The sequence below is a fragment of the Rousettus aegyptiacus genome, unplaced genomic scaffold, assembly GCF_014176215.1.
Source record: "Rousettus aegyptiacus isolate mRouAeg1 unplaced genomic scaffold, mRouAeg1.p scaffold_m13_p_2, whole genome shotgun sequence".
NCBI lineage: Eukaryota > Metazoa > Chordata > Mammalia > Chiroptera > Pteropodidae > Rousettus > Rousettus aegyptiacus.
The window spans coordinates 87038103-87065525 of NW_023416295.1; the positions used below are offsets into that span (position 1 = coordinate 87038103).

General features: G+C 36.8%; 1 protein-coding gene across 3 annotated transcripts in view; it reads right to left on the reverse strand.

Moving 5' to 3' along the window:
• The window catches only part of CNTNAP5 (contactin associated protein family member 5), a 723905-nt gene that overhangs the window by 209032 nt on the left and 487450 nt on the right, over positions 1-27423 (reverse strand). For 2 of the 3 annotated variants that reach the window (XM_016161355.2, XM_016161357.2), the window contains exon 13: positions 13267-13467. In XM_016161355.2, coding sequence (XP_016016841.2) covers positions 13267-13467 — 201 coding nt within the window. The remainder of the gene's footprint in view (positions 1-13266; positions 13468-27423) is intronic. The other variant, XM_016161356.2, reaches the window with a different exon arrangement.

Sequence of the window (27423 nt, forward strand, 5' to 3'; positions counted from 1 at the left end):
TCAAAACATTCTGCTGAATATATAAATGAATTGTTAGTGTCAGCAAATTTATTTCTGATTTTCTCCTTATCTAACTCTTTTCCCTGTGGGGAAGTGTTCCCAGAAAGAATTAGTTTTCTATTCTTGGAAGTATCATATGAAATGATTAGTCAGATAGATTTTGGAGTGACTTTTGGCTGTATCTATATAATACTGGTTTACTAGGTAAAATATAGTCTTGGTTTGATTCAGTCTGAGGGAATGTTGTATACCTGGCATCTGGGTAGCTGGTGATAAAGCAAACTTAAGCAAATATTGTTTTTTCTTGTCCATAAAACAATTTAATTATAGCAGATTTTACTAGATTTATATGTATTTCTACTGGTGTAGATAGAATCCTGTGGTTCTTATTGTACTTAACCTCTTTCAACATCAGTTTGTTCATTAGTACTAACCTACACCTCATGAGATTGTAAGGATTAAATGAGGTGGTTTTACAATTAATCTGAACTAAGAACTGAAAAAAAACTAATTAAAACTCTGACACATCGCAAGTATTAGATTCAAAAACTAGGCTTAATGTTAATGTCTTTCCTTTTCCTTTTTCCCCTACTTTAAGTGCCTTCTAGATAGGAATCTGAAAAGATAAAAAAAAATACATAAAATGCATATATATATAGAATATACATATATATATGCATACATATACACATATATATTTTGTATGTATATATAAACATAATTTATTCTGTCAGATATGTATTTATTATGTCAGACATGTATAAGTAAGGGTTTGTTATACATATGTGTATGAATATGACATGTAACCAGCTATATGTGCCATATATATGCTCCTTTCAGTAAACACATCTCTCCTCATTTGGCAGAACCATCGCACAGAACAAAGTATCTAAACCCAGGATCTTGATCCTGCTTTTGCTTCATCTTCCTGATATCTGTCTCCTGCGACTCAGATCATTTCTATAAGACCTAGGGTAACTTACTTTACCTCTAGGTTTCATTTCTTCATTCATGTAACTGGAATATCTTATTCAGTAAGATCTTATTCAGTGATTGATGAAAGAAGATAAAATTGTGTTCATTTTATCTTTATAATGTAGCTATTAGAATATTTAAAATTACCCATGTGGATTACATTATATATTTCCACTGGACAATATTGTTTTAGAGTTTACTTTGCTCATCAAAACCAATCACATTTTTTATTTTCCTTTCTACTTCTATGACCTCACACTTCTTACCTCTTTCATTGACCACTGAGATAGATACCTAACTAATCTCCTTGACCATAGTCTCTACCTGACCCAATCATTTTTATGTACAACCACATGGTTAACCTTCTTATTGTATCACTCTCCAGATCAAGTAGTCTTCCTTCATTCATTGAAAGTAGATGAGTCAATCTACAGAAGCATGCTGCAAAGCTTCTAAAACACAGAATGCCCTCCTTCCTTCCTTTCTTTCCATCTTCTCTTCCTCTTCATCTAAAAGAAGCAGCAGCAACCTAAACTGTTTAGTTCCTAAATGTAATTTCTCCTCCATTTCCTGAGGGTGAATTATACCATCCTTCCTCTACGCCTTTTCTTATCACAATGAATCTTGTCCATCTGTGTCTAAAAAAAAGTAATGTGTTTTCACAGAAGATCTCTTTGATTTACCTAAGTTTTCCTTTCCAGAGTATTTTACACCTCTCTAGCATATAAATAGTGTCTCTAATCCTGTCAACTAGGACATAGGCTCTTTAAATGGTGGTAGCCACTATAGCCAGCACCATTTCCATATGTAATGTAATCCCTGAAAAAGCCTGAAAGTTTTGTTAAAATTTTGCAGATGAGAAAACATAACTCAGAGACTCAAATTATATGACCTAACAATGGCTACTCAACAAATAAGAGGCAGGGCAGGGGGATTCAATTATTTTCTTGCCTCGGAGAAACTAAAATCTTTCTATTTTGTCATACTGAGATCATGGTTTAGCACTCTCTACAACACTTAGCATGCTGTTTAGTATTTTTTATTAGAACTGCCCCCCCCACACACAGAAGTATAGATAAATAAAATTGTCATAATTCACTTACTCTTGTCTCTCAGAAAAAGTGAGAGGAAAGTGAAAAATTATGTTTACAAGGCACCTCTGTAATTTCAAAAGAACTTTAATAAATTGAGAAGTTAAATTGTAAAGAGTGAAAGTTTCCAAACATATTTCTCCTTACAATGATGTGGATATGATTAATGTTATTTTTGGCATACCCAGAGATGAGAAAACTGAGGCTTTGAGATGTTGAGCACCTTATCTAAGGTCACATGCTTGGTATGTAGTAGATCATGTGCTTGAACCAAGGCAAATGATATCACATCCTGGGCTCTTTGCTGCCTTCCCTTTGGCCTGGTTATAGTGATGACTCAGCCAGAAAAAAAATTCAGCATCAGCTCTGACTCCTGATAATAATTTTTAAGGTGCTTTATATCACAAAATCTGTGTAGACTGATGGGCCTCATCTGTTGTTATAATTGTATTTCCATCTCTGCCTCCTAACCCACCAAATGTGTTTATAAAGTAAATACTGTAATAGTAGCATAATACTCTAGTGTAAGAAATTGTTATTCTTATGATTCTTGGCTTGTTATGACCTTGGGAAAGTTTCATACCTTTTCCGTGCAATTGGTATTATCTATTACATCGTTCTTCAGATTGAGCAGTCTTCATTCAGTGAAAGTATATTCTGAGAAGATTGGGTGCATGAAAGTGTCAAAAAAATATCACCTACTATATAAATAAATTATCATATTTTATGGCCTTAAGAGTGTCAAAGACATTTTCACCAACCTCTCAATTTTTTCTCCTGTGTCAAGAAAGGAGTAAATGGTGACATGCATTTTAACTCACTTTGTATTAGTTATTATAGAGTTATGAAGCATCGAGGGAGAGACTATACTTGGAGAACATCAACTACAACCCACAAGATTAAAGATGAAATACAAGAGCCCCACAAAATGTAAATAACTTGTACAAGATGACAGAGCATCAATGGTGGAAGATCCAGGAGTGGGATGGCAGCTTCCACCTCCCAGTGCAGCTTTTCTCACTCTGTGAAGCTTCTTTCTTCTTTCAAGAGGCTCTGCATCAGGTTTAGCCCAATGCACTTGTTTTATCATGGGTCTTCTGACATATAAATATGAGGGATACTTACTAATTGAGGAAGAATCTTCTGTTTGTTCAAAAACTACTAACTAAACATTTGCTAGGTGTCAGGTACTATTCTAGGCATTCTGGGGATAAAGTGGTGAATAAGACGAAGTTCCCTCTTTCATGAAGCTCTTATTCTGTTGACAGAGATAGACAGCAAATAAACAAATAAGTAGGAAGAAAATATCAAGTAATAATAACTTCTGAAGAACATTAAAGTGGAATGAAGTAACAAAGAGTGATGGAGTGGTTGCTTTAGTTGTACCTAAAATTTAAGTTGAAAGTTAAGTATGGAAAGAAGAATAAAGTTTCTGAGTAGAGAGAACGGCTATTGCATCAGTACTAAGAGGTGGGAGAGTAAGCTTGGCAAGGAACAGAATAAGGGGAAATAGGGCCAAGTTTAGCAGGCAGGTGGGAAGACAGAATCTGGAGAGGGGCCTCATCCTGCAGAGCTCTGTGGGCCACAGGAAGGAGTCTAGGTTTAATTTCAAGGATAATGTGAAAGGTTTGTAGCCAGGTTATAGAATCTCTTTTTGGAAAGATCATCATTTTGGCTGTCCTGTGAGATATAAACTATATGGAGGTAAGGTGAGAATGGAATAGGAGAGGAAGCACGGCCGGATGTACTTGTCCTGTCTGGAGATGATGGAACTTGAATTTAGGTAGTAGCAGTGGAATTGGAGAGAAGAGGCTGGAGTCAAAGTCAACAGTAACCAATAAGTTTGGGTATTGAATGGGGAACTGAGATGGTGAGGAAGGAGAGTCCTAGATTTTGGCATCAAGAAACTAAATAGATGATAGTATCACTTATTGCAATGAGAAAGATAGATGGATATAACACTTCCTACAGCACTTATTAGGTAGGCAAATACTGTATTTACAAATAAGCGAGCTGCAGTTTAAAAAGTAAGTATGTCTACAGGCCAGGAAGAGGCAAATCCCATAATTGAACTCTTTCGCCAGACATATCATGCATTCTGAGACCATATCCTGGTAGCTAAGGGAGCTCATATTCCCCCTTGTTCTTTGGACAATGTGATAAAATATTGGCTGAAATAACTGCTATATCTTGAATGTCTACTATATGCAAAACACAGCATCTATCTCATTAAATTTTACAGATAAAGAAACTGAGGCTCAGAAAGCCCATGTATCTTGTTCAGAATTTCGCAACTAAAAAATAGAAAAAGTAAAATTTAAGACATTTTATGATTAGAAAATTCATGCTATTTCATGTTGCTGCCAGTGTACTAAAATTTAAGATTAGAAAATAGGATTCGTCTTCCCATAAACATATTTGAGATAAAGTGAATATGGTCTTTCATAAAGTTATGAGGAAAAAATATATATATACACACATGCACACATATACACGTATAGGATCTAAATGTTGATTCTTAGGCAATCCACATTGATTATTTAAGTAACTAAGGGTCTGAACAGCAACTCATTTGCAGCCAGGTACATATCATGTTACAAATTTTGTGGAACATTTTTTATTTTTTCATATACAAACCCACATCTCCATCTTCATTAATGTGTGTATCGTCTTTATAAAATCCTCCACCTCTAATTTTGACTTTATGTTCCAGTGACATGCCCAGTGTGAGCTACTGGGCCGTTAGAAAGGGTGGATTACACATACCGACTTGATTAATGTGATGATTTCTTTATATATTTTAAGACTTTTGCTAAACTCTTATAAATATATTTTAACCGTATTATTTTAAGATGACAAATGTCCCCGAGAGGGAAAAACGGAGAGTCAGACACATGAATTAGATCTGACTAATTAATGGCTAGCAGGTCATCAGAATGAAAGAGGCTTCATGAGTTGGAGAGACCTGGGTTTGACTCCTGACACCACCCTGCATTGCTGAATTTCCTTAGGCTAGTTGACTATTCACACAGAATTTTTAAGAAGATAAGGTAGTTTTTAAATATGTCTGTACATCCATCTCATTAAAAGATGAAATTAGGTTTCCCTCCCTTTGAATGTGGCCCACCCTGAGGGACTGTCTTCTAATGACTGGAATGCAGCAGAAGTAATACTCTATGACTTCCGATACTAGGAAATAAAATGCAAAATAGCTTCTACCTGGCTCTTTCCCTTTCTTGGGACGTTTTTCCCTGAAACTCAGCTATAGTTATGAGAAACTCAAGCAGCCACATAAAAAAGATTACATGTTCAACAGAGGTCCTAGCTACATGCCAAAATAAGGACCCCAGCCCACAGCCAGCACCCACTAAAGTGAGTGAGCCATCAGATGGCCTAGCCCCAGTCCAGCCCAGGTGATATGGAGCTGAGTAAAGATACACAAGTTCTGCTGGATCCTGTCCAAGTTTCAGAGTTGTGTGCCTCTGTTTTAAACTGCTAAGTTTTATGGCAGTTTGTTAGATAGTAGTTGATTACCAAAACAGAAGATGAAACTTTTTTTTGGATATCTGAATCCTCCTTTTATTACTTTTTTTTTTCTCTGCGAAACTCTTCTTCTGGGTGTTAATTTGGAATGCACAAGGAGGTTAAAGCCAAAGAGATATTTATTTGAGGCTGGTTTCTAACCCTTAGTAGCTATAAGACCTTAGGCAAAACATTTGCTTTCTTAGAACTTCCCCCTCTATCAATAAAATTGGAATGATAATGCATAAAACTTCATAAGACAATAAGGTTAAATAAAATAATGTTTGAAATGCCAATATTATTAGCAGGAGTAGTAATGTAAAAAAAAGTATGCATAAAGGAACCATGAATTTCTTTATAGAGTCCATGTACACAAAGTAGAAATGCCATTTTATTAAAGATATTTCAAATATTACCCTGGTATTTTGTTTTCCAGATGTCATACATAGTTTTGTGTTTTTAATTCTACTGCTTCCATGACAAAAAAAAAAAAATGTTTTCAGTAGTATGGTGACAACCTGGTGTACTGAAAGGACCATGGACTTTGGGATCCATTCTACTCATATATTTTGTGTGTGTGTATGTGTGCATTTGGAAGGATGGAAAAATGGACTTTAGAAAAGAAGAAAGGAGGGAGGAGAGGAATGAAGGAGGGAGAAAAGGAGGGAAAGAGGGAAGAAAGAGGGAAGGGGTACAGGAAGGAGGGAGAGATAAAATATAGATATTTGAGAGGGGTGTGCTACAGGGAACAAGACTTCCAACTCTCTGAGATCTCTAAGATCTGTGGGTATGGGAGGGGTACATCAGCAGTCGGAATATGGTGGGGAAGTCATCAAATCGATCTCAACTAAGTTCCTTTGGGGCAGCAAGTATGAAAGTAGTGCCATGAATCAGAGGTGGGCTCTAAGCCTTTTGCTGACAGTGTTAAGCTAGACTATGGGGATCAGAGCTGTATAAGACATGGTTTTACTCTCAGAGAGCTCTTAGCCATTTTCTAGTTCATCTGGCATAGGGAATAACTTAAAATATCTATGTGCTTAGTAAATTATGAGTACTTGATACAGCCTGTAAATAAAAAGACATTAGCCTCTGGATTTAACATAGGAAGATAAAGGGTAATTCCTTACTTAAATGTTCCAGTGATTTCCCTAAACACTTACAATAAAATTCTTAGTCTTCCGCTTTGTATAATCTTGTTTCTGGACCCACCTTACTTAATTTTCCTGTCACCCTTGCTTGCTCTTCCCTCTCCATTAGTCATATTGACCTTGCCGTTGCTCAGCCTGGAATCCTCTGTACTAGATTTCACAAGCCCCAAACCCTCCCTTCACCCAGGACTTTGGTGGCAGCTGCATGCCCCCTACTGGCCAAGGGAGCCTTCCCTACCACAGAACTCACCATGATAGTTATTCTCAAGCTTTTTATTTTTCTTGAATTTTCCTCCTTGCATTTTCCATAAACAGATTCCGTGTATGTATGTGTGCATGTACATGTGTGTGCATATGTGTGTTCATGTTTGTGTATGTGTGTGCGTGTGTGTGTGCATACATGTGTGTTTATTTTGTTTCTGTCATCTCTACTATAATCTTATGGGCAAGAATTCTGTATTTTTAGTGTTTCATTCCCCCAGCCAGCAAAGTATGTGGCATATAGTGAATAATCAATACACACTTATTGTGTGGAGAAAAATGCAATCGTCTGTTAATTGATCTTGGTTAGTGCAAATATTGTGGACAAAGAATTTTAAGACTAGTAATACCTCAGATAACCCCTAAATGTTATTTCTTTTTATTAGTAATTTGACTTTTAATGAGTTTTGTACATGTTAGGAGTTGAATATTCCAAATGGACATGAGGTAATACATGCAAGTATATTTATAGATCTATTAGAAATGTAGAGTATATGAGTATAAATACTAATATATAATATATGTTATATAGCATATGCTCTATAGCAGATGTCCCCAACCCCCAGGCCTTGAACTGCTACCTGTCTGTGGCCTGTTAGGAACCGAGATGCAGAGCAAGAAGAAAGCAGGAGGTGAGTGAGTGAAGCTTCATTTGTATTTGCAGCCACTTCCCAGCACTAACATCATCACCTCATCTCCATGTCAGGTCATCAAGCATTAGATTACCATAGGAGCATTGGTCCCTGGTGCCAAAAAGTTTGGGGACTACTGCTCTATAGTGTATAAATAGTGTGTATATATGCTCGTACATACAGTATATATTTATAGAGAAAGAGTCTAAACTACATACCACATATTAATATATATAGCCAATTAATTATATGCTCACTAAACTACTATCAGTTAAAGGAAAAGAGGAAAATTGAAAATTTTAAAATACTTTAAAAGAAATGAGATTTTATTACTTTCAACATAACTGGGTAATTGATTCTAGTGGAAACCACTCATGTGCCTGCCTGAAGAAATGAATGGGAGTGACGTTAGTCTATTACTGTAGGAAAATGGGCTTCAAAGAGCGCTGAATAATTTGTTTGGCAAACGTCTGTTCAGAACAAAAGTAAACTCCAGCTAGGCTCTCCAATAGCTACCAGGTTTCAAAGTCAGAGAGTCTGAATGTTCAGCGGTTTCCTGTGTATCAGTACTGACTTCTTATCTTTGCCTTAGGGAGTTCACAGCTATATTGGAAAAGATGTTCCCAAACAGACTTCCACTACACAAGGTGCCGAGTACAAAAAGATGCATACATCTGATACCTATATCCAGCAAGTAAATACTATGAAAGGATTCCAGGATTCCAGGGGTTAGGGAGATATTGGAGAGAATTTGGAGTAGGCAGGATTTCAAATCCACTCCCATCAGGGACTTGGGCTGGGGTCTTCCTCAAGCAATCAGCTTCCTATCCCCTTTCGATCTTGTCGTACTATAGAGCAAATTGGCTATGTTACTAAAGCATCTTCCACTCTGTGGCCGCAATCTTTCTTCCTCTGTCTCCTATGTTAGTGTTTCCTGATTTGAGTTGTTTTATCTAATATGTTCATAAGCTGTTATGTTCAGGAACTTTGCCTCAGGCAAAATTCCTATGGAAGTGCTAACAGTGAGGAAAGGCCTGGGTTCAAGGGCAACCCTTGTCCTTGAGGAGAAGTAGTCCCCTGCTCCCCTGATGACAGGGTGCCTCTAAGCACTGGGGGCTCAAGATAGCTGTCATACAAGCTGCACTGAGTCACAGGCCTACAGACTCTGCATAAAACTCAGGATAGGAAGTAGCCAGCATAGTAAGGACAACTACAAGAAGCATAGGGGTAGCAAAACACCTTTCCAAAGGAATCTGATGGCTTGGAATTCTGGCCCTTCTGAGAATTTCTAGTATGAAGTTTCAGTTAAAGAAACAGATGGCACCTTCTATTGCTGTCATTTAGCAGCAGGTCACAGAAAGACTATCAGAGGAAACTCAAAAAATGACAATGTCATGTTTAAATCACTAACTGAATGAAAAAGATACAGTGGTGAACAAGGCCACATCTTATCTTGCCTGTCGTCCATTTCCAAGTGTCTGTGCTGTTGCTAGAAAAATGGCTCCAAAGCTGGAGCCAAGAACAGACAGATTGAAACTCAGAGGACAGTTATAGGGATCCACAGGGGCACCATGTGAAGGAGTGCAAGCCATGGCAGGTTTTGCATCTAGGCAAGAGCACTGAAAATCCTTTGTAGCTCCCCAAGAATTTCCTCAATTCGAACCACTCAGATACCCACATGGCCTTAGCAGCAATAGCTCTGGCTTCTCATCTTTCTCTTATCTACATATTCTTACAAAATAAGGAAAAATCATATAAATTCATATTTTCTCTAAGTCCATTTCTTTTCAACTTTTGACTCTAAGGTATATCAGAAACAGCATCTTTGCTTTGACTTCAGGTGAAGCTGGGTTTAAGAACCAAATCTTCCCCTCCCAAGTCATGTAGTAATCTTAATTAAGCATTTTACTCTCTCGGAGGTTCTGTTTCCAAAAATGTCAGATGGGGATAATAACCCTTACTCTGCAGAATTGTTTGGATTAGAGGTAATACTTACACAGAACCCCACACATATCCTCAAGCATAGGTAATAGTCACTTTAACAGTTATTTTTCTATCATCTTGGTTTCTTTTATTTCTGCCCTTCATTATCTATTGTGTATAATATAAAGGAACACCTATAAAAAGAAGGCATCTACTAAATTCTCTTCTCATTTTAGTCCACTACAGACACAATTTATAATATTTTATAGCTTCTACTAACCCTGGGTACCAGTAGTATCCCCCTCCAATAAGATATAGGAATCAGCCTACACAATTTTTTTAATTAATGAAAATATATATATTTGAGCCTTTTCTGCATTTAATAGATTGCCAAAGTTGAAATAAAATAATAATACTTATCACTGGAAAATGGGCACGGAATCCCACATTATCATTGGGAGTTTAAATAGTAAAACCTTGATACGTTGTAGAAGTCAATTTTGCAAAAAATTAAAAAAACATGCATACTCTTTGCCTTGGTAATAGCACCTCAAGGAATTTATCCAAAGAATATATAAATTTTGTTTACCAAAACCTATAAACAAAAGCATTCCTGTGGCACTGATAATGATGAAAAAATGGGAACAATCAAGTGTTCAAAACAGAAAATGTATTAAATTTGCATATCCGTTATGGTACATCCACAAAATGGAAGCCTCTGTTGTTAATGAGCAGTTGGCATAAAGTCATATGTATTGATACAGAAAGATATTTGTACATTGTGTGTATGACAAATATGGGGAGTAAAGCGGTATCACAGGGGGATTCACTTAAGCAGATTAGGGAGACATTTACTCGTCTCTTACAGACTGGCAGATAAGTAAAGAGAAGATGATCTCTACCCACCTCCACTTCTCTCCCTGGCCTTCCCTGTGGAGAAGTGTTTGGCTTAATAATTAGAGAGATTAAGAAAACACCCCTTCAGGTGTGTGTCTGTTACAAACTCAAAGTTTGTGTCCCTCCAAAATTTATTCACAGGGTTGAAATTCTAACCCTCAGTGTGATTGTATTAGGAGGTGAGGTCTTTGGGAGGTGATTAGGTCATAAAGGTAGAACTCTCATGAATGGAATTAGTGAGTGTTCTCTTACTCTCTTTCATCATGTGAGGATGTGAGGAAAAGTGGCTGTGTGTAAGAAAAGGTGCCTGACCAGAACCCAGCCATGCTGGCACCCTGGTAATGAACTTCTGCAGAACCGTGAGAAATTGCAGGGTTTTTTGACCAGTCTCTGCCATTTTGTTATAGGAACCACAACTAAGACAGTGGCCTCGGCCATTCCAGCTTCTGGGATTCATGTGCCTACTATGTTACACACTACTGTCTCCACCCATGTCCATGAGGTGAGCACAGCTGAACTGGGATTTAGGGACTCTGTTCTTGCACTGATGGGTATGAGGCTGGGGTCATGACTCTGTGCAGCTGTGTGTCTGGAGCTCCACCTCACCCACACAGTGCCACAAACACTGCAGGTAGAGGCTGAGGGTCAATTACGTGCCCTTGGCCTCTGGTCCACACTGTATTTTCCAAGCCAGTTCGCCAGAAGAAAATAGGCACAGTATGTACATGCCGATTGTCCTCCTTCATTTAAATTATTTGATTAAGAACCATGGGGGAAAAAAGGATGAATGGTCCTCGTAAACCTCAATATGGTATGGAAAACCTGCATATGGTATGTTCTCATGTGCTTTTGTGAATATATATGTGGAAAAATGTCTGGAAGGGCACACACTTCAGTGAAACATTCATCTCTGAGTGGTAAGATTATCTGCATGCGTGAGTTATGATTATTATAATTTTCTATTTATATTGTTAAAATAGAAATAATGTGCTCCTTGAGCTTGTTTCTTGCTACAGTACAAGTTTTGTACTTTCCCTGCTGGGATAGAAACTGTGATCAAGGAAAGAAATATGACACTAGCATTTGTTGGACATCTACTGTGTACCAGGTATGATATAAGGAAAACAGACTACATTAACCTTATTTGTTCAGGATTTTCATGAAAATTTTTCAGTTGGTAAAATTGTGGAAATTTAGCAACTTGTACAATGTCACATAACTAGTAAGAGGCAAAAAAAGAGTCAAGACCTCACTTTCAATATGGCTTCCTCTCAAATCTATGCCCTTTCCACTCAACTATCTTTATGAAATTAAAGACAGTTATATTAGGAAAAAAGCCACACACATACAAAGGCAATGGTGTAGCCAAATTAACATCACAGAATGTATAAACTAAAGGAAATCTCATAGTCAGAATGAACATACCCCTATTTTTCCTAAAATCCCACCAAATTCGATCTTTAGAAAACTAGAAACAACACAATGAAAAGAAGATAGTTTGGTTTTTTAGACACAGGCATTGTGCAAATAGTGCTGAGAGTGACATGTACAGGCTTGACAGCCAAGAGAGAGAAAAACACGAACCAATATAAATACGGCATCTCTTAAGGCAGCACCATTTGAAGATGCTGGGAAAAGAGACCCCAAACCAGTGCCTCAGATCTAATCAGCCCTGAGAGCATGGCTGGATCCAAGGCGAGTACAATAATTGATTTTCACAATGATGATCCTGAGTCATCAAGGAAAGGTTACATTTTATGTTCGGAATTATCTGTTTAAAAAGGCAAGGAAGCATGTAATCCATTTGAGAAAGATTTTCATTTCCAATAGTTAAAATTTCTTTCAAAAGATTTTTTTTTGTGTGCTTAAAGGGGTAAGTGACAGTAATCCGGAAAATTTACTGACGTGGAACAAGGTCTTCCCTAAAGATTCTAGATCAATGAGGCAGTATGTTATATTTAGTAAGGCTTCTATCCCTTCTCCTTTTTGACATTTCATTGTCTAGTTTCCTCAAGGCTTTCAAAATTCCTAACCTCCAAGCACTGGATTTTGAGTTTCTTGAAACTAAAGATTCTGAGACATCCTATATCATCGTGGTGTGCAGCCTTCTTTTCTATCATGAAATAAATGATGAACTAATATTGTTATAACTAAAACAACCATTCACTTAAAAAATAGCCTTAAGGGAAGAATAAAAAATTGGATTAATCTAATTTTTTTCTAAAAGGAAACTTTTTTTAAAAGAATAAATTTTCATTAATACCTCCACTTTTCAGGTTAACAAGTACTGCAAACTCACAGAACTGTCCCTGCCTGCCCGGCTGGCCTCATTGCCTAATAATGCTCCCTATACCTTTTCCCCCGGATATAATTCATAGCTTATTGGTGAATGTGAAGAGGTCCTTGCTGTTTTCTCATATGCTATTCCTTCTGCCAGAAATGCCCAACCTCCACATTTTTTTTTATGTCTAGCTCAAATATTCTTTTCAAGTGCCATTGCTCTCAAAGAACCTTTCATTCTTAAACCTGTTGCAAAATAAGTTTTGTGATTACTCCCTTTTTGAAGATAAGAAGAAAGCCTTAGGAAGTATGGAACTCTCTCTGGGTCATACCCAGGGTATCAGAGCCAGGATTAGTGCATCACCACCAGTCCTCCCCAGCAGTGTTTCTCTCCATCGTTCAGTAAACAACTATAATGGCAGCCCTTTGTTGTCACGTTTCCATTTCCTTGATATTCTGGGCTTGTAGGTCTATCTGTCATTCTGTGGTCACTGTGTGTAGCTCATGCAGAGAGGTAGAGGCAGGGGTGAACCTTACCTGGTGTGTTGAGCAGGCGAGACCTCCTGCAGTGGTAGGCCACCTCTTGCTCACAGTGCTCTGAGTTGTCAATCACGGCCTCCAGCTGCTCCATGCTGCCCCCATAGTCCAAGGCCATGGAGTAGGGCTTCTCGGGGCTGGCACCTCGCACATGGGTCAGCTTTGTATTGTTGTGCTGCACTGATGTCCAGATCTTGTCTTCTGCCCAGAAAACAACCCAAGGAAAATGTTAGAAGGAAGGACAGAAAATAATCACACTTATATACCTCAATGAAATTGAAGCAAACAAAAGTTTGTGAAAGCAGTGTGATGGGTGACTCAACACATAACTATTAATCATCACCTGAGTACTCTATTCATGTGAAGAGTTTGACTAGAGAATTTTTGTTTCTCATAGAGCTCTATCCAGAGTTTACATGAAGGTTAATAATCTTAAGAGCTAAATGTGTGGAGCCCTTACTTGACAGGTTGTATGCTCAGCATTTAATGCCCATTATCTCATTAAAATCAACATTACCTAAATTGAAAGGGAATTAATACTGCCATGTCAGAAACAAGGGAAATGTAAGTGAGGAGAATTAGGCAGCTTACCCAGGATTCCGCAGTAGTAAGTAACTAAGCAAGAATCAGAACCCAGGATGGCTATTCTCTAAAGCTGTCCTTCTGGCTACTTAATTGTACTTCTTTATTATTTATTCTCCATGTTATCTCTATTTGCCAAAAATATTTGTGGAGGCTTGCAATAAAAGAACATTAAGAAATGAAGACCTTAAGTCAAGGAGGGAGAACATGTTTTGCCTACTACAGGTAAGAATGAAAAGCAAGGTGAGAGAATACAAATTTTCGTCTTGGAGATTGAGAGAGCTATACATAAAATGTATTTCTGCCAACAACAAGCTTGGATGAGTCACTTCACTTTTCTGGGGCTCAATTTTATCATCAGTAAGAAAACAAACAAACAAACAAACAAATAAAAAAATAAGAGTACAGCAAAACCACTAATACTGTACTAGGGCTATTAATGTGAAATAGCAACCAAAACTATGATGTTACAGGGCACTTTCTGGGATGCACCAGAGATTTTGTAATAATAACATAGGCTAAAACATTTACTGCAATTGGACAGAAAATTTAATTCTGAACATGCTCACAAATAAAGCAAAAGAGGAAACAGGAAGTCTTGAAAAGCTTTTGCCGGTTGAGAATCTTTACCACATATTAACATTATTATTCTTCCTCGATTCTCAAGGCTGAGAAAGAACTCAATATAGACATCATGTTGTTTCCTTCCTCCCTCATCTCCTCCATCTTATAAATGAGAAAACCAATGTCTAAGAAATAAAGAAATGGTGCAAGGCTTATCTAATAGACAAAAATGATGAGCACATACACACACTGGAAGAAATCACTTATTAATTAGCACTACTAAGAAGCAGGATCATGGGTGTTGTCATGAGTTAGCTGAAAAAGAAAAGCACTGGCAACCATGTGATGTGGGGTAGGTAACTTCACTGCTTGCACTTCAGTGTCAATATATTAGAAGGAGAAAAACAAAACAAAAAAAAAGAGAGTTTGGTTATAATTATCTCTAAATTATGTGCTAATTCTAAAAAAAAAAAGAGACATTTCTTGCAGTGTAAAATTAACCTGTACTCAAACATCCTGATTCATCTTAAGACTGTTTCTTAAAGCCAGCCCATTAATTACCCATATCGCCAATGTTTAATTGAGGTGAAAATCACATTTTCTATAAAGTCTAAAAAAATATGAATGAAGGTGGTTTATTGGATTTTGACTTCAAAAGCAAAAATAGGACATAATTCATATTGGTAAGAATAATAATATTACACAAATAATTAACCCCCCAAACTCCAAAAATATTGATGCCATTATAGACAAATTCTGACAAAATAACCAAAAAAAAAAAAAAAAAAAAAAAAAAACCACAATTGCTCAAGAATGTAATGTTGTAGAGGGAGAAATAAAGACTGACAGTTTTGAAATGTCTGTGGTACTTAGAAGCAGGAAAGGGAAATCCAGTCTAACAATAGATGCTACGTTACTTCCTAATGCTAGGACATTTTGCATACTTTATCTCCAGTACTTGTAACAATCCAACACAGTAGATATCTATATATGTATATCTTTATATTTAGGTCTATACAGGTACAAAGATATAAATAGATAGATATGTGAAAGCTCAAGGAGAGAAAATAAACTTCTCCTCAGTCCAATTGTGTCTGATCTGTCTAATTGCAAAAGTGGTCCACAAAATTCCATTAAATCATATGAATTTTAATCCCCCCTAAACGTACACAGTTTTGTATTTATATACACATTTATTTAATTTTTCATACATTCATTAGTTGATTTGCTTATTTATTTACTCTGGCTCATTTTACCAAAATTATATTTCATCTTTGGCAAGATGGAAAAGAAATCTGTGTCAGAGAGACAATCTTTCATCATAAAGCCGATAATATTGCCAGCCCTGCCTCTGGACCCTGAGGGTGAATTGAAGTTTCAGTAATTCAACTATTGGCATTTTTTGATATATGCAATATACAGAACATACAAAGGAACAATTAAGAGCTCCGAAGTGCTCCCCACAATTCACTTAGACATCACAGGCCATCACTGCAAGCAACAGTAGGAGAGACAATCACTTGAAACCTAGATTCCCTTTGTCGACTTTCCTTTACAAGGTGCCCTTTGTCCTCTAAATACTTTTTCTCCTGGAAGATAACAGAATAAAGACTGAAAGCAAAGGGGGTAAATGAATGTTATTTTTTTCTCACTTACTATGTTTTCTCCTCAGTTTCACTGGCAGCAGTTCAGATTAAGCCTGAACCCTGATAAAATATTAAAGAACAAGAGTCAGTGGCACTCAGGAAAGCCGGCTATGGTGGCTGATGCTCTGGTGCCTGGGCTAGGATAGAGATGGGTAGTTGTAGCCAGGAAAGATCCATGTGATTAGTTCTGAAGGATTTTCAAATAAGTAAAATTCATTGTAAACATTTTTTTAGGTAGATGTAAGGGATTCATTCATGAACCCACAAATGCTTCTACTAAAATTGAACTCTTGAAACTTAATGTTCAAGATGGTCAATTTAGTCAACAGGCAGATGGAGATTAGTGGACACAGCCTGCGCCCTGGAGCAGGTGATCTGGATTTGTGTGCCAGCTTACCACTTCCTGCCTAAGCTACCTTGGTCCAATGATTACTTTTCTAAAGTTCAGTTTCCTCATCAGTAATATTTGAAAAGCAGCAATGGTGCTAACTATACAAGATAGTTCCAAAGATTAAGTGAAAGTATTTGTGTGAAGTGATCCATTATGAACTAAATTACTAACAGAAGTTTGTGTCACCTATTATTTAATGGACTATATCTTCTCTGTCTCAAGGATCTCTCAGATATCAGATGCTGCTATTATTAACAACATCATCAAGGAGAAGAAGCTGTGAAAAGCCTCTAGTAGTTCTCACAACAGTTTATACTAAAAAGCTTTTTTCTTCCTCCCCTCCTAGATCTTGAAGTAAGACCCATGAGACAGCCAAAGGAGAGATAAACTGAACTTGACTTTCCCTCCAAAGATCCATAAGGAAAACACACCCATTTTAAAGACTCAGAACAAGAATTGCTTTCTTTTGGAAGATTGATGAACTTGAACTCCTGCACAAGAAAACCTACAGAGGTGTCCCTATAACTAAAAAAGGTCCAGTTTCATGCAGAGAAAAAGTGCAAATTATCTAAATTCTATGATTAGAAAAGCATCTCAAAGTCATCCAGGATCCAAACATGATCCTCCAGACTTCAAACACCACCCATAGCACCATGCTTTCTATGATAAGACATACATTCTCATCTCTAGAGATGCACCTAGGGCTTCAAGGTGTCATGAGACAGGCTGGGTTTAGAAACAAGCCCTCCAATTAGAATCTATGTTCTGCTACATGTCAGCAGTGAGACTTTGATAAAGTTATATAATATCTCTGAAGTTTCATAACTGGAAAATTGGGATTTTCATATTAAATTTTTCATCCATGATAATATTACAGTGATTCAATATCACGTTTTACATGAACACATAATAGGTTGTCTGACATGCAAAAGAGTAAAGAATTTATACATTAGAACTGTTTTTATAACATTCAAATGAGGACCTCAACTTCATTCCTTAGAGTTGGGGTGGGGAGCTCATCCGGTGAATTAGGTTAATAGGCAGGATGGAGTGCAGTTCCTTGTACTATAGCTCCTGCTGTATATAATAAATTATTACCATCTTGTTCAATTATATTTTCACTCTGGAATAGCCTCATGTCTCTCTATATTTATTTGTGTCCTTTCCGTTTCCTGAAATTTCTTCAGCAGAATTCATTATTTAATCCTCATGGACCCAGAAACCTGAAAAAAAAAAATGATACTGTCCTTTTGCTACCCAGTTCATCCTCTATTGTTTCTTCTACCATACACTACCACTCAATAACACAATGAGAAACAGAACCCCAGCTCAAAAGAATACAGGTATTGAGTTATCCAAGGAAATTTTTCTGCTTAAGAGAAAAATGCATTTTGAAAATTTTGAACTGGTGAAATCTATTTAATTCACTAAGATTCTCAGTCCAAAGTAAGTTATTATATATTTAAAATATTTGCCTTTTTCTTCAATATATGATTTGCAAGTATTTTCTCCCATTTCATAGGCTTTCTTCTTGTTTTGTTTATTGTTTCTTTTGCCATGAAGAAACTTTTTAGTTTGATATAGTTCTGCTTGTAGATTTTTGCTTTTGTTCCCTGTATTTTTGGTGTCATATCCAAAAAATAATCACCAAGATTGATGTCAAGGAGAGTCTTCCCAATGTTTTCTTCTAAGAGTCTTATGGTACCTAGTCTTATGTTTAAGGCTTTCATTAATTTTGAGTTATTTTTTGTGAGTGGTATAGGATACAGGTCTGATTTCATTTTTCTACATGTGGTTATCAGTTTTTCCAACACCATTTGTTGAAGAAACTCTCTTTTCTCCACCCGGTGTCCTTAACCCCCTAGCCAAATAGGAGTTAAATGTAATGCAAAGGTTTGTTTCTGGGCATTCTATTCTGTTCCATTAGTCTATGTGTCTATTTTATACCAGTTTCATACTGTTTTAATTACTATAGCTTTGGAGAAATGGAAAGATGTTGTTTAAGGTGACAAATTTACAAGTAGTAGATAAATATATTCTGGATACTTAATGCACAGCTTAGTGTTTATAGTCAACAATCTCTTATTATAAACTTTGAAGTTGCTAAGACACTAGATCTTACTTGTTCTGATCATATACACACAAAATGATCATTATGTTAGCTAACACTATTGTAGTAATCATTATAATATATGAAGTATCAAATCAACATATTGTATAACTTAAATGTATACAATGTTATATGGCAATTATATTTTAATTAACTTTTTGAAACAAAAATAAAATATCTGTTTTTTAAAAGCAACATTTAGCCCAATGTGCTGGCAGGAGTGTGAATGATTTCATGACCATGAGGTACATCAGGTATCATGCAACCTTTACACATAAAGGAGTTACAGGCCATAGACTATCATATAGCATGAGTAATTAAGTTCCAAAGCATCACTTCAAAGACATAGCAATACATCATTATGTATATTAGTAAAGCATATTCCAAATTATACTGTGAATTTAGCTTTCAAGTCTCTGCCCATAAAGCTATTAGCTCTCCCATGATGTGAAATGTAACATTCATTGTTGTGTTCAAATATGTGTCCCATTAGTGCTGTGTTAGCCACTAGAGTGCATGCACAAGACCATAATGAGCTGCCCAACTTCTCTAAAAGCTTACTATCATTTTTGAAAAAAAGTTGTGTGCAGAAGAATGACAAGTAACTCATACTGTTATAAGTAGTCTTGAGATTACAAATAAGTGGAGCTGCTCAGAGATCTGTTAGGGGCAGCACTAGGGTGGGGGAAGAATGTTATAAAAGCTTGTCCAGTGGATAATGTGTACTGTTTTCCTTGAGACTGGGCAGGTGACACAGAAGTCTTCATCTTTAGGCCAACAGAGCCTGGGTAAGCATTGAGCACCTTCTAGGACTTCAGCAAATCTCTGTCAAATGACGAGATTAGTCAGTAACCATTATTTGTATTCTGCCAGGTTTATCGTTCCAGCATTCCAAACCAGCTCTTCTATGCATGTGGCTTCAAGTTATAAAACCAAAACCCTTATACATTCAATAATAATATCAACAAAAATTGAAAAAGAAAAAGAAAAAAAATGTGCATAGTTTCTACAGAGTGGTCAAGGTGGAATATTCTGGAATATTCTATGTCACCATGCCCGTTTTGAAATTTTTCAAAGTTGTCACCCAGAAAGCCCCTATGACTCCTTGTCCTGGGTTTCTAGGTGACCGACCTGATTCCTCTTGGTCTCATTTCAGAAGCTGTAAACTGTTTACATACAGAGCCACAATTTATTTTTTAATATTTTTCTTTCATTCTGACTGCTGCTGTTATTGTGATAATTATTATTAATAATATAATTACAGGTGCTGCAAGCTGTTCAATCTGTTACCATGGAGATCACTATTCAGAAAAAAGAGAACAAAGAAAAGTGAAAAAGGAGAGACAAGAAATAACTCTGATTAATAAGACCTCATTCTACACACATAGAACGCCTCTTTGCAGGGCAAAAAAAAAAAAAGAAAAAAGAAAAAAAAAAACAAAAAACAAACAAACAAAAAAACCCTGCAATTTTTCTATCACAATGCTTAGAAGGAAGTCAACAGATTGTCAATATTCAGCTTAATTGAACTTAAATCACTGTGGGAAGCTGCTTACAGTCCTTTAAAAAATGTGCCAATTCACTTATTCTCCTACTGTAATAATGCAAGTCTATATTAAGTTCCCTGGGGTCACTTCTGGTACAGTTATCTATGTTGACAAAGTGAATTTCTATGCCAAGGGTAAAGACAGCTTAAATAATCCTCAAAGCACTGTCTCTACCACTCATTTACCATTTACACATGTACAGCCTAGTGACATCTCTTGTATTTTTGCATTGACAGTTATTTAATTTTTCATATGTTTCTACCTCATCTCTCCATTTAAATCACAAGCAATGACTGCTAGTAAATGTCAGTTTGGAAAGGGCTTCTGTGGGTAATGGAGGCAGGTGCTATGGAGGAAAACAAGGGCTTCCGGGTCCTGGGGCCTGGCTCTCAATGCCAACTCTTTATTGACTAGATTCCTGAACATGGCAGAGACACACAACCTCGCCAAGCCTCAGTATCCTCAATTATAAACTGGATATAACACACGTTTAATAATGTGAGAAATTAATAAATTGCACAGGGTTGAGTTGTGCATAGCATTGGACTCAGAGTACTGAGTCCAAATCAAAGTTGAACTGCTGCGACCAGCCATTCTGAGGAAGTGATTCAGGGAGCATCAGAAGGGATTATCTCATTGTGAGAAACAGTTATGGGAACCTGTGCTGAAGAGTCCATGCCACCACCTTCTCAACTTTTACAGGGAAGGGAGTCAATTGGTATTAGCATGATTTTCGGCTTCTTTAAAAGACGCCAGAATTCCCTCCAAAGCTGTGTTTCCTCTCTCGTAGATGAGCCCAGCTGCCTAAGAAAGAATCCATCCACGCCTAACTAAAAACACTGCGGCCTGAGCTGCTTTTAGTATCTGCGCTTCTGCAGTTTGGGGCAGCGCACGTCTCCAGTTTAGACTCCAGATGTGGCTACCTGTACTGTGTGTTAGCGTGAGCACAGACATTGCAGCGCCGGGGCTGGAGGCCAGCTTCAGCCATGATTGCTCTTCCACCGGCCTGCACAGGACACACTTTACAACCTCCAAACCATGTACTTAACTGATTTATCCCCTACCTCACTGGAGCCTTTACTTTTTATGTACCTGTGGTAGGAGCAAGGGGGGAGTTATTTTTCTCTTCCCTTGCTTTAAAATAGGTGCCATGATCAAAAAGGCCTGGGAAATCTGTTTTATGGCCTTAGAGTGGTATGATTTTAAATTGACTCCACGTATCATACTTGTTTGTTGTCAGCTGGATTATTCAAGGAAATTTTATTAAATGTCGAGTGTATGCAGAGTATTGTTAGGGACTGAGAAGGTGGAAAGACGAGGGGTACAAGGCTAAATGACACCCAAACTCTACCTATTGCAGCTGGTTCTGGGAAAGAAGTTTCTATGGCTGCTGCAAGCCTGACAACAGCTAGGGCAGGAGGGGAGGTCTGTAGGGAGCTCAGGGTCCCACCATCTGAGCAGGAGAAGAGGGAAAAGAGGTCTCTAAATCAAAATCACCTAATGAGAACAGAGCTATGAGGCTTGTAGGAAGGGCTCTGGTTATTCTTAGAAGTTTTTACAGGTATTTAGGGTATCTTTGTGACAGACACTATTTTAGTGCTTCCAAGGAAAAAGCTAGGCACTCACAGAAACCTAAATTCAACCCCTCAATCCCTACATCTGTCACTTATTATCTGAGTAATGCTGGACAAGCTCTTCGATCTCTTTAAACCTAACTCTCAAAATACAAATGAGAAAATATCTGTACCTCACACTTCATCATGTGTATTAAATGAGCAATTCTAAGAAAATATGTGGGCCATAGGTTCACAATGAATAGTGGTTCCCATTCCTTGGTTTGAAAGAGCTGAAGTAGCCAAGATTGAACTCGGAGGTGTTCAGTGAGTAGAAAGCTAGCCTGGGTCCTGAGAAGGGATACCCAAGGTTACATTCATATCTCTTCTTATCAGGTCATAAAAGGATGACAGGCCTTCTTTAAATAAAATTGTGTCCACTTTCTCTACTTCCATGGATCTTATACTCTGGCTCTGGAGGTGACTGACAAAAAGAAAACTCAAAGAGAAAAATGGAATCATTCATCTTTCTTTCAGTTGACATCTCTGCGCTGGAACTCATCACTGCCACAGAGTTCCATTGTTATCTCCAAGGGAACCCTTTTCTCACTTCATCAGCATTATGTGCTTCTCTTATTCGAGCACTACTATAACAACCTGTTTACTCACTTCCCCACCCTGCTAAACAGTAAGCTCTACATGGAAAAGGCTGTTCTCATAACACCTGTCCCACAGCAGGCATTCACTTACCACTAAACTAAACATTCAACAGACTACCAGAATTTTTACTGGCCATTGGTAGCTCTTAAAAGTCAGTAGGAAAGTGATACATGATGGAAAAGTTTGTTTATATAAGTACTTGAAATTCTGCCATGCAGCCAAGGTTATCTATTGCAAGTAGCAGATGCTGAAAAAAAATATATATAAATATCCACCAATAGATGTCTGAATGAATAAAGTATAGTTAATTGACACAGTGAAATACTATGCAGTTATAATAAAGACCACATAAGTTTTCTCTAAACTCCAAATACTCCAAGATTAATGGAGATCCGGATGTAAGAAAAACTTTGGAGCAGAAATGGAAGGATGATGAGTAGCTATATTAGGGATAATTTTAACATAAAAATATATAATAACAATAACAACATTTTAAAATGGAATAATTTATAATTCGATAGTGACACAAAAGTTGATGGAGGGGGTGAGAAATTAATATATATATATAAAATTTTATATATAGAATTTTATATATATATAAATATATATTTATATATATAATTATATATATAATTCTTTTGTAGAGCCGAATGCAGAATGACAGCTATAAATGTTGAGGGTATTATAAATTTAGAAAAAAAATCAAGAACATTTGACAAATTCCAGTGTAATAACTTGTATGGGTCAGGATCATTAACGTATTGGGAGGAAATGTTTGGGAACAAGATATTCACATGCGTCTGTGTATAACTGCACAGATAACTTATTGATTATAAATCACCTTCCCAATGCAGAGATCTAGCAGAACTGCTTTAGCCAAGGGATGGAGCTGAGCATCCCCTCCTGATGGGACGCATTGAGGACAGATATCACCAATGAGGTTGTCTCGCTAAAGTAGTCTAATGATGAAAAATAATCGGGAAAAAAATCCAAAATACATTTTACTTAAGAATAGCTTGTATGACTCTTTGAAAAATTAATGTCATAAAAAGTAAACAAAATAATACAGAATAGGGGAAGGAGTTTTCCCATTAAAAGAAATTAAAAGGACATGACAAATCCAGCATGTAGATATTGTTTCAATCCTGAATAAAAATACAAAAATACAAAACCAGACACTGTTATAAAAGACACTATAAGGATAAGATGAACTATATTGGATAATATCAATTTAATTAATGTTTATTTTCTTATGGTTTTAGTATTGTCATCATAGAGAATAATATCATTTTCTAAGAGCTATAAGCTAAAGTTTTTAAGTTTAAATTATCAGTATGTCTACAACTTACTTTCAAACAGTTCTGGGAAATAAAGCATTTCATGAGGAGAAAGAGAGCAGAGGAGAGAGAGACAGAATGTGAGCAAGAAAGATGGAGAGAGATATATGAGGATAGCACAAATGGGCAAATGTGGCAAAATGTTAACATTTGTATAATTCAAGTGAAAAGTGTCTGTATGTTTATGTTATTATTCTTTCGAGTATTCTGTAGGTATAGGAATTTCATAACGAGAACTTTGATGAAAACAAGATAGTGTTTTGCACAGTGCTTCATATGTGGTAAGTACTCAAAACTATTCTACTATGCTCCAACAATCCATGTACATGTATTCTTATGCCAACACAAACACACGCATACACATACACACGGCTAAGAACTAAGTGGTCAATTAATTATCAAAGAGCAAAAAATAGCAAATTCAACCATTCACACCATGATAGAACATGAATTTTCAAATGCGGTATTTATTAATAATGTTGAAATAGTTTTCATGAATGATTTCAGTATGTTAGGTGTTGTGCACTCATAAAAGTTATTAGTTATCATTTTCATTACTCTATCCCCAGAGTCAAGGTTTCAGGGAATAGAGTGATCAAAATAGTAAGTAATAGCTACCACGTACTGAATATATAATGCCAAACATTTTTCTTATGGGTTACATTGATTTTTATCATACAAATCTTACTACGATGTTAAAAAATATTAATGATAGAAGAGGAAACTGAGAAACAGGGAGGCCAGGTAATTTACCTGAAGTCACATAACTTGATAAAACTAAGAAGAGACAATCTAGAGGTTTCTCAAAAAATTAAAATGGATATACCCTTTGACCTAGCAGTTGCACTTCTAGATATTTAACTAAAGGAAACTAAAATAATAATTCATAAATATCCATGCACCCCTATGTTCATAGCAGCACAATTTACAATAGCTAAGATATGGAAGCAACCTAAATGCCCATCAACAATGATTAAATAAGTTATGGTTCATATATACTATATTACTCGGCCATTGAAAAAAATGAAATCCTATCATTTGTAATGACATGTTGAGTGAAATAAGTAAGACAGAGAAAGATAAATATCATATGATTTTACTTATATATGGAATCTAAGGAACAAAAAGAACAAACTAATCAAAAAGAGACTCATAAATATAGAGGACAATCTGTCTAAGGCCAGAGGGGAGAATGTTAGGGAGCTGGGAGAATAGGGTGAAGGGTTAAAGAAGTCCAAATTAGTAGTTGATAGGTGGTCATGGGGATGGGGAGCATAGCATAGGGAATGCAGTCGGTAGTAATATAATGGCTAGATGGAGAACCAGAGGAGAGAAAGCAATTAGGGGGATCATTTTATAAACTATATAAATGTCTAACCAATGTACTGAATACTTGAAACTAATAATAAAATTAAATTAAAAAAAAAGTATCAGTGCTGGGATTTAAACCAAGTCCAAGATTTTATACACTATGCTGGTTTGTTAGATGTATTTTGATTAAGTAAATTTAAAGGAGAGCCGTACAAATTATAACAGGAAAAGAAGCTTCATAGGAGAAAAGAATAAGAGCTTGGTCTAAAAAAGGAGGTGAGAAAATGATATTCCAGAAGAGCAAAATTGCATATAAGGTATGAGGGGTGCACAAAATGCTCATAGCTAACACTAGAAAATCCATATGGAAACTGTCTAACTAGTTAATGCCTCTTACCAGCTTCTCTTTACAAATAGATATAAATATAACATAGTCAAACACTTGCATATGGAGAATGCAAGGCTGACCAGTACTCTATGACATGAGTACACGTGAGGGGAAGAGTGATAGAAACAGTCTTCCAGACAACTGGCTTTTCTGCTTCCTCTATGTCACGAAACATGGACTCATAAGCTGTTTGCACATCTTGGCTCTTTTATTCTTTGGGACATTTGGATGGATTGATTCATCATTTCCTCATGAAATCCTATGCTCAGAGCAAAAATGAACAAGAGCAAGCAAGTTTTCTGACAGATGCCTTTGAGTCCCACTCATTATTTCTTTCTTTCGAACACGAAAAGAGTTCATCCATAAAGTAGAGCTGCATCAGACACCCAAGTGAGCCAGGGGCCCTCCTACAAGAGGAAGGGCCTTGGGCACCTGCTCACTACACCTCCACCTAAATTGGTTGTTTCTCTCTTTTCCTCTCTGCCTAGCCTTTGGACACCACCTATTTATCAGGGTCAAAGCCAAGCTCTCTGTCTTCTGAGATGGTGATGATGGTGACTTCTATTTCAAAAGTTCTTGCAGAATGCCAGATATTATACCAAGTATATTAGGTGCATCGGTTACTTAACTTTACTGCATCTGTACACCAACCCACTGAGATAAGAGTAAGTGATCATTCCTAATGCACACATGAAGAAATAGAGCCTTGTAGAAGTTGACTTGCCTAGGATTTCATGGCTTTCAAGTATCTATAGAATAACTATATGAATTAAACGAATGACCTATATAATAGTGGTCGAGGACTAGAAATTAAATATGAAGTCATTGGACATTGAAGTCAGTGTTTAACAGTAGTATTGAGCACAAGGCAGACTCAATAAAGTCTGGTTAATTGGACTGCGTCCTGATCTCCACTGAACCAAAAAGGGCACCCCATGTACTTACAATAAATATGTGCTCTAAAAGGTCCATCAGGAAGGTGTTGGGATAACTCTGGTGTTCAGGTCTCAAGAAGAGCAACTCTTGTAATCATCAACCAGTCCCCTCTTAGTAAAGGGGTATGTATAAGGAAGGAGACGCAAACACTGTGCTAATCAAGAGTTAATTAAGTTCTGTGGATATTTCCCACAGTTCAACATCTTTGGTTGTTTGTTAAAAGTCCTATTTCTGACCACTATCCTAAACCTACTAAATAAATATTGTTGGGAATAGCCTGTAAAATGGCCTTTTAAATCTTCGCTCCAAGTCATTCTTTGGAGAGATAAAATTTAAGAACATTTACTTAGTATAATTCTCATCAAATATTCAGGAAAACCTTGAAAGATGGGTATAATTATCTCCATTTTACAGATGAGGGAAATCATAATCAGGGAGGAAAAGTGGGTATAATGGAGACCTCAGTGCCTCAGAGTCACTATCTGAGAAGTTTTTTGTTGTGGCACTGACTACAGACAGAGGCAACACAGGTCTAGGGAAGGGTCTGTTCAGACACATGGGTCTTTCTTTGCCTCAGAGCCTCTGTGTCTAGGCCTAGCAACCGAGGGATGGAAATCACAGACCTAAATTCACTTTCTGGCCAATATATACCAACCTGTGAGACTTTGGACAGTAATTCAGCCTCTCAAGATTTCAGTGTCTATCCCTGTAAATGGACAAAATGGTATCTTCTTCATATGATTTCTGGGAAACTGAATACCACGAGAGTAAATGCCTAATATAGAACCTCATATTAGTAGATGCTCAATGACATAATAGCTATTTCTACTACAAAATCCTACTCAGAGGACAACTGTTCAAGGACAGCTTCTTTGACCACCATCCTGTCTCCTGTCACCCCTTGATCCAACCACGGCCTCCTTTGTACTCTTTCTATAGCGTCTATTGACTTCTATATTATTTTCCACAGAAGATACGAAATATCTGTTTACAACGTCCACCTCTCTATCTAAACTGAGTTCCTTGTGGACAAGGACAGACATTCATTTTGTAACCTTGATGACTAGCCCAGTCAGTACTCAAAAGTTAATTTGAATGTCTTAATTTTTGAATGACCAACTAAATAGCAAAG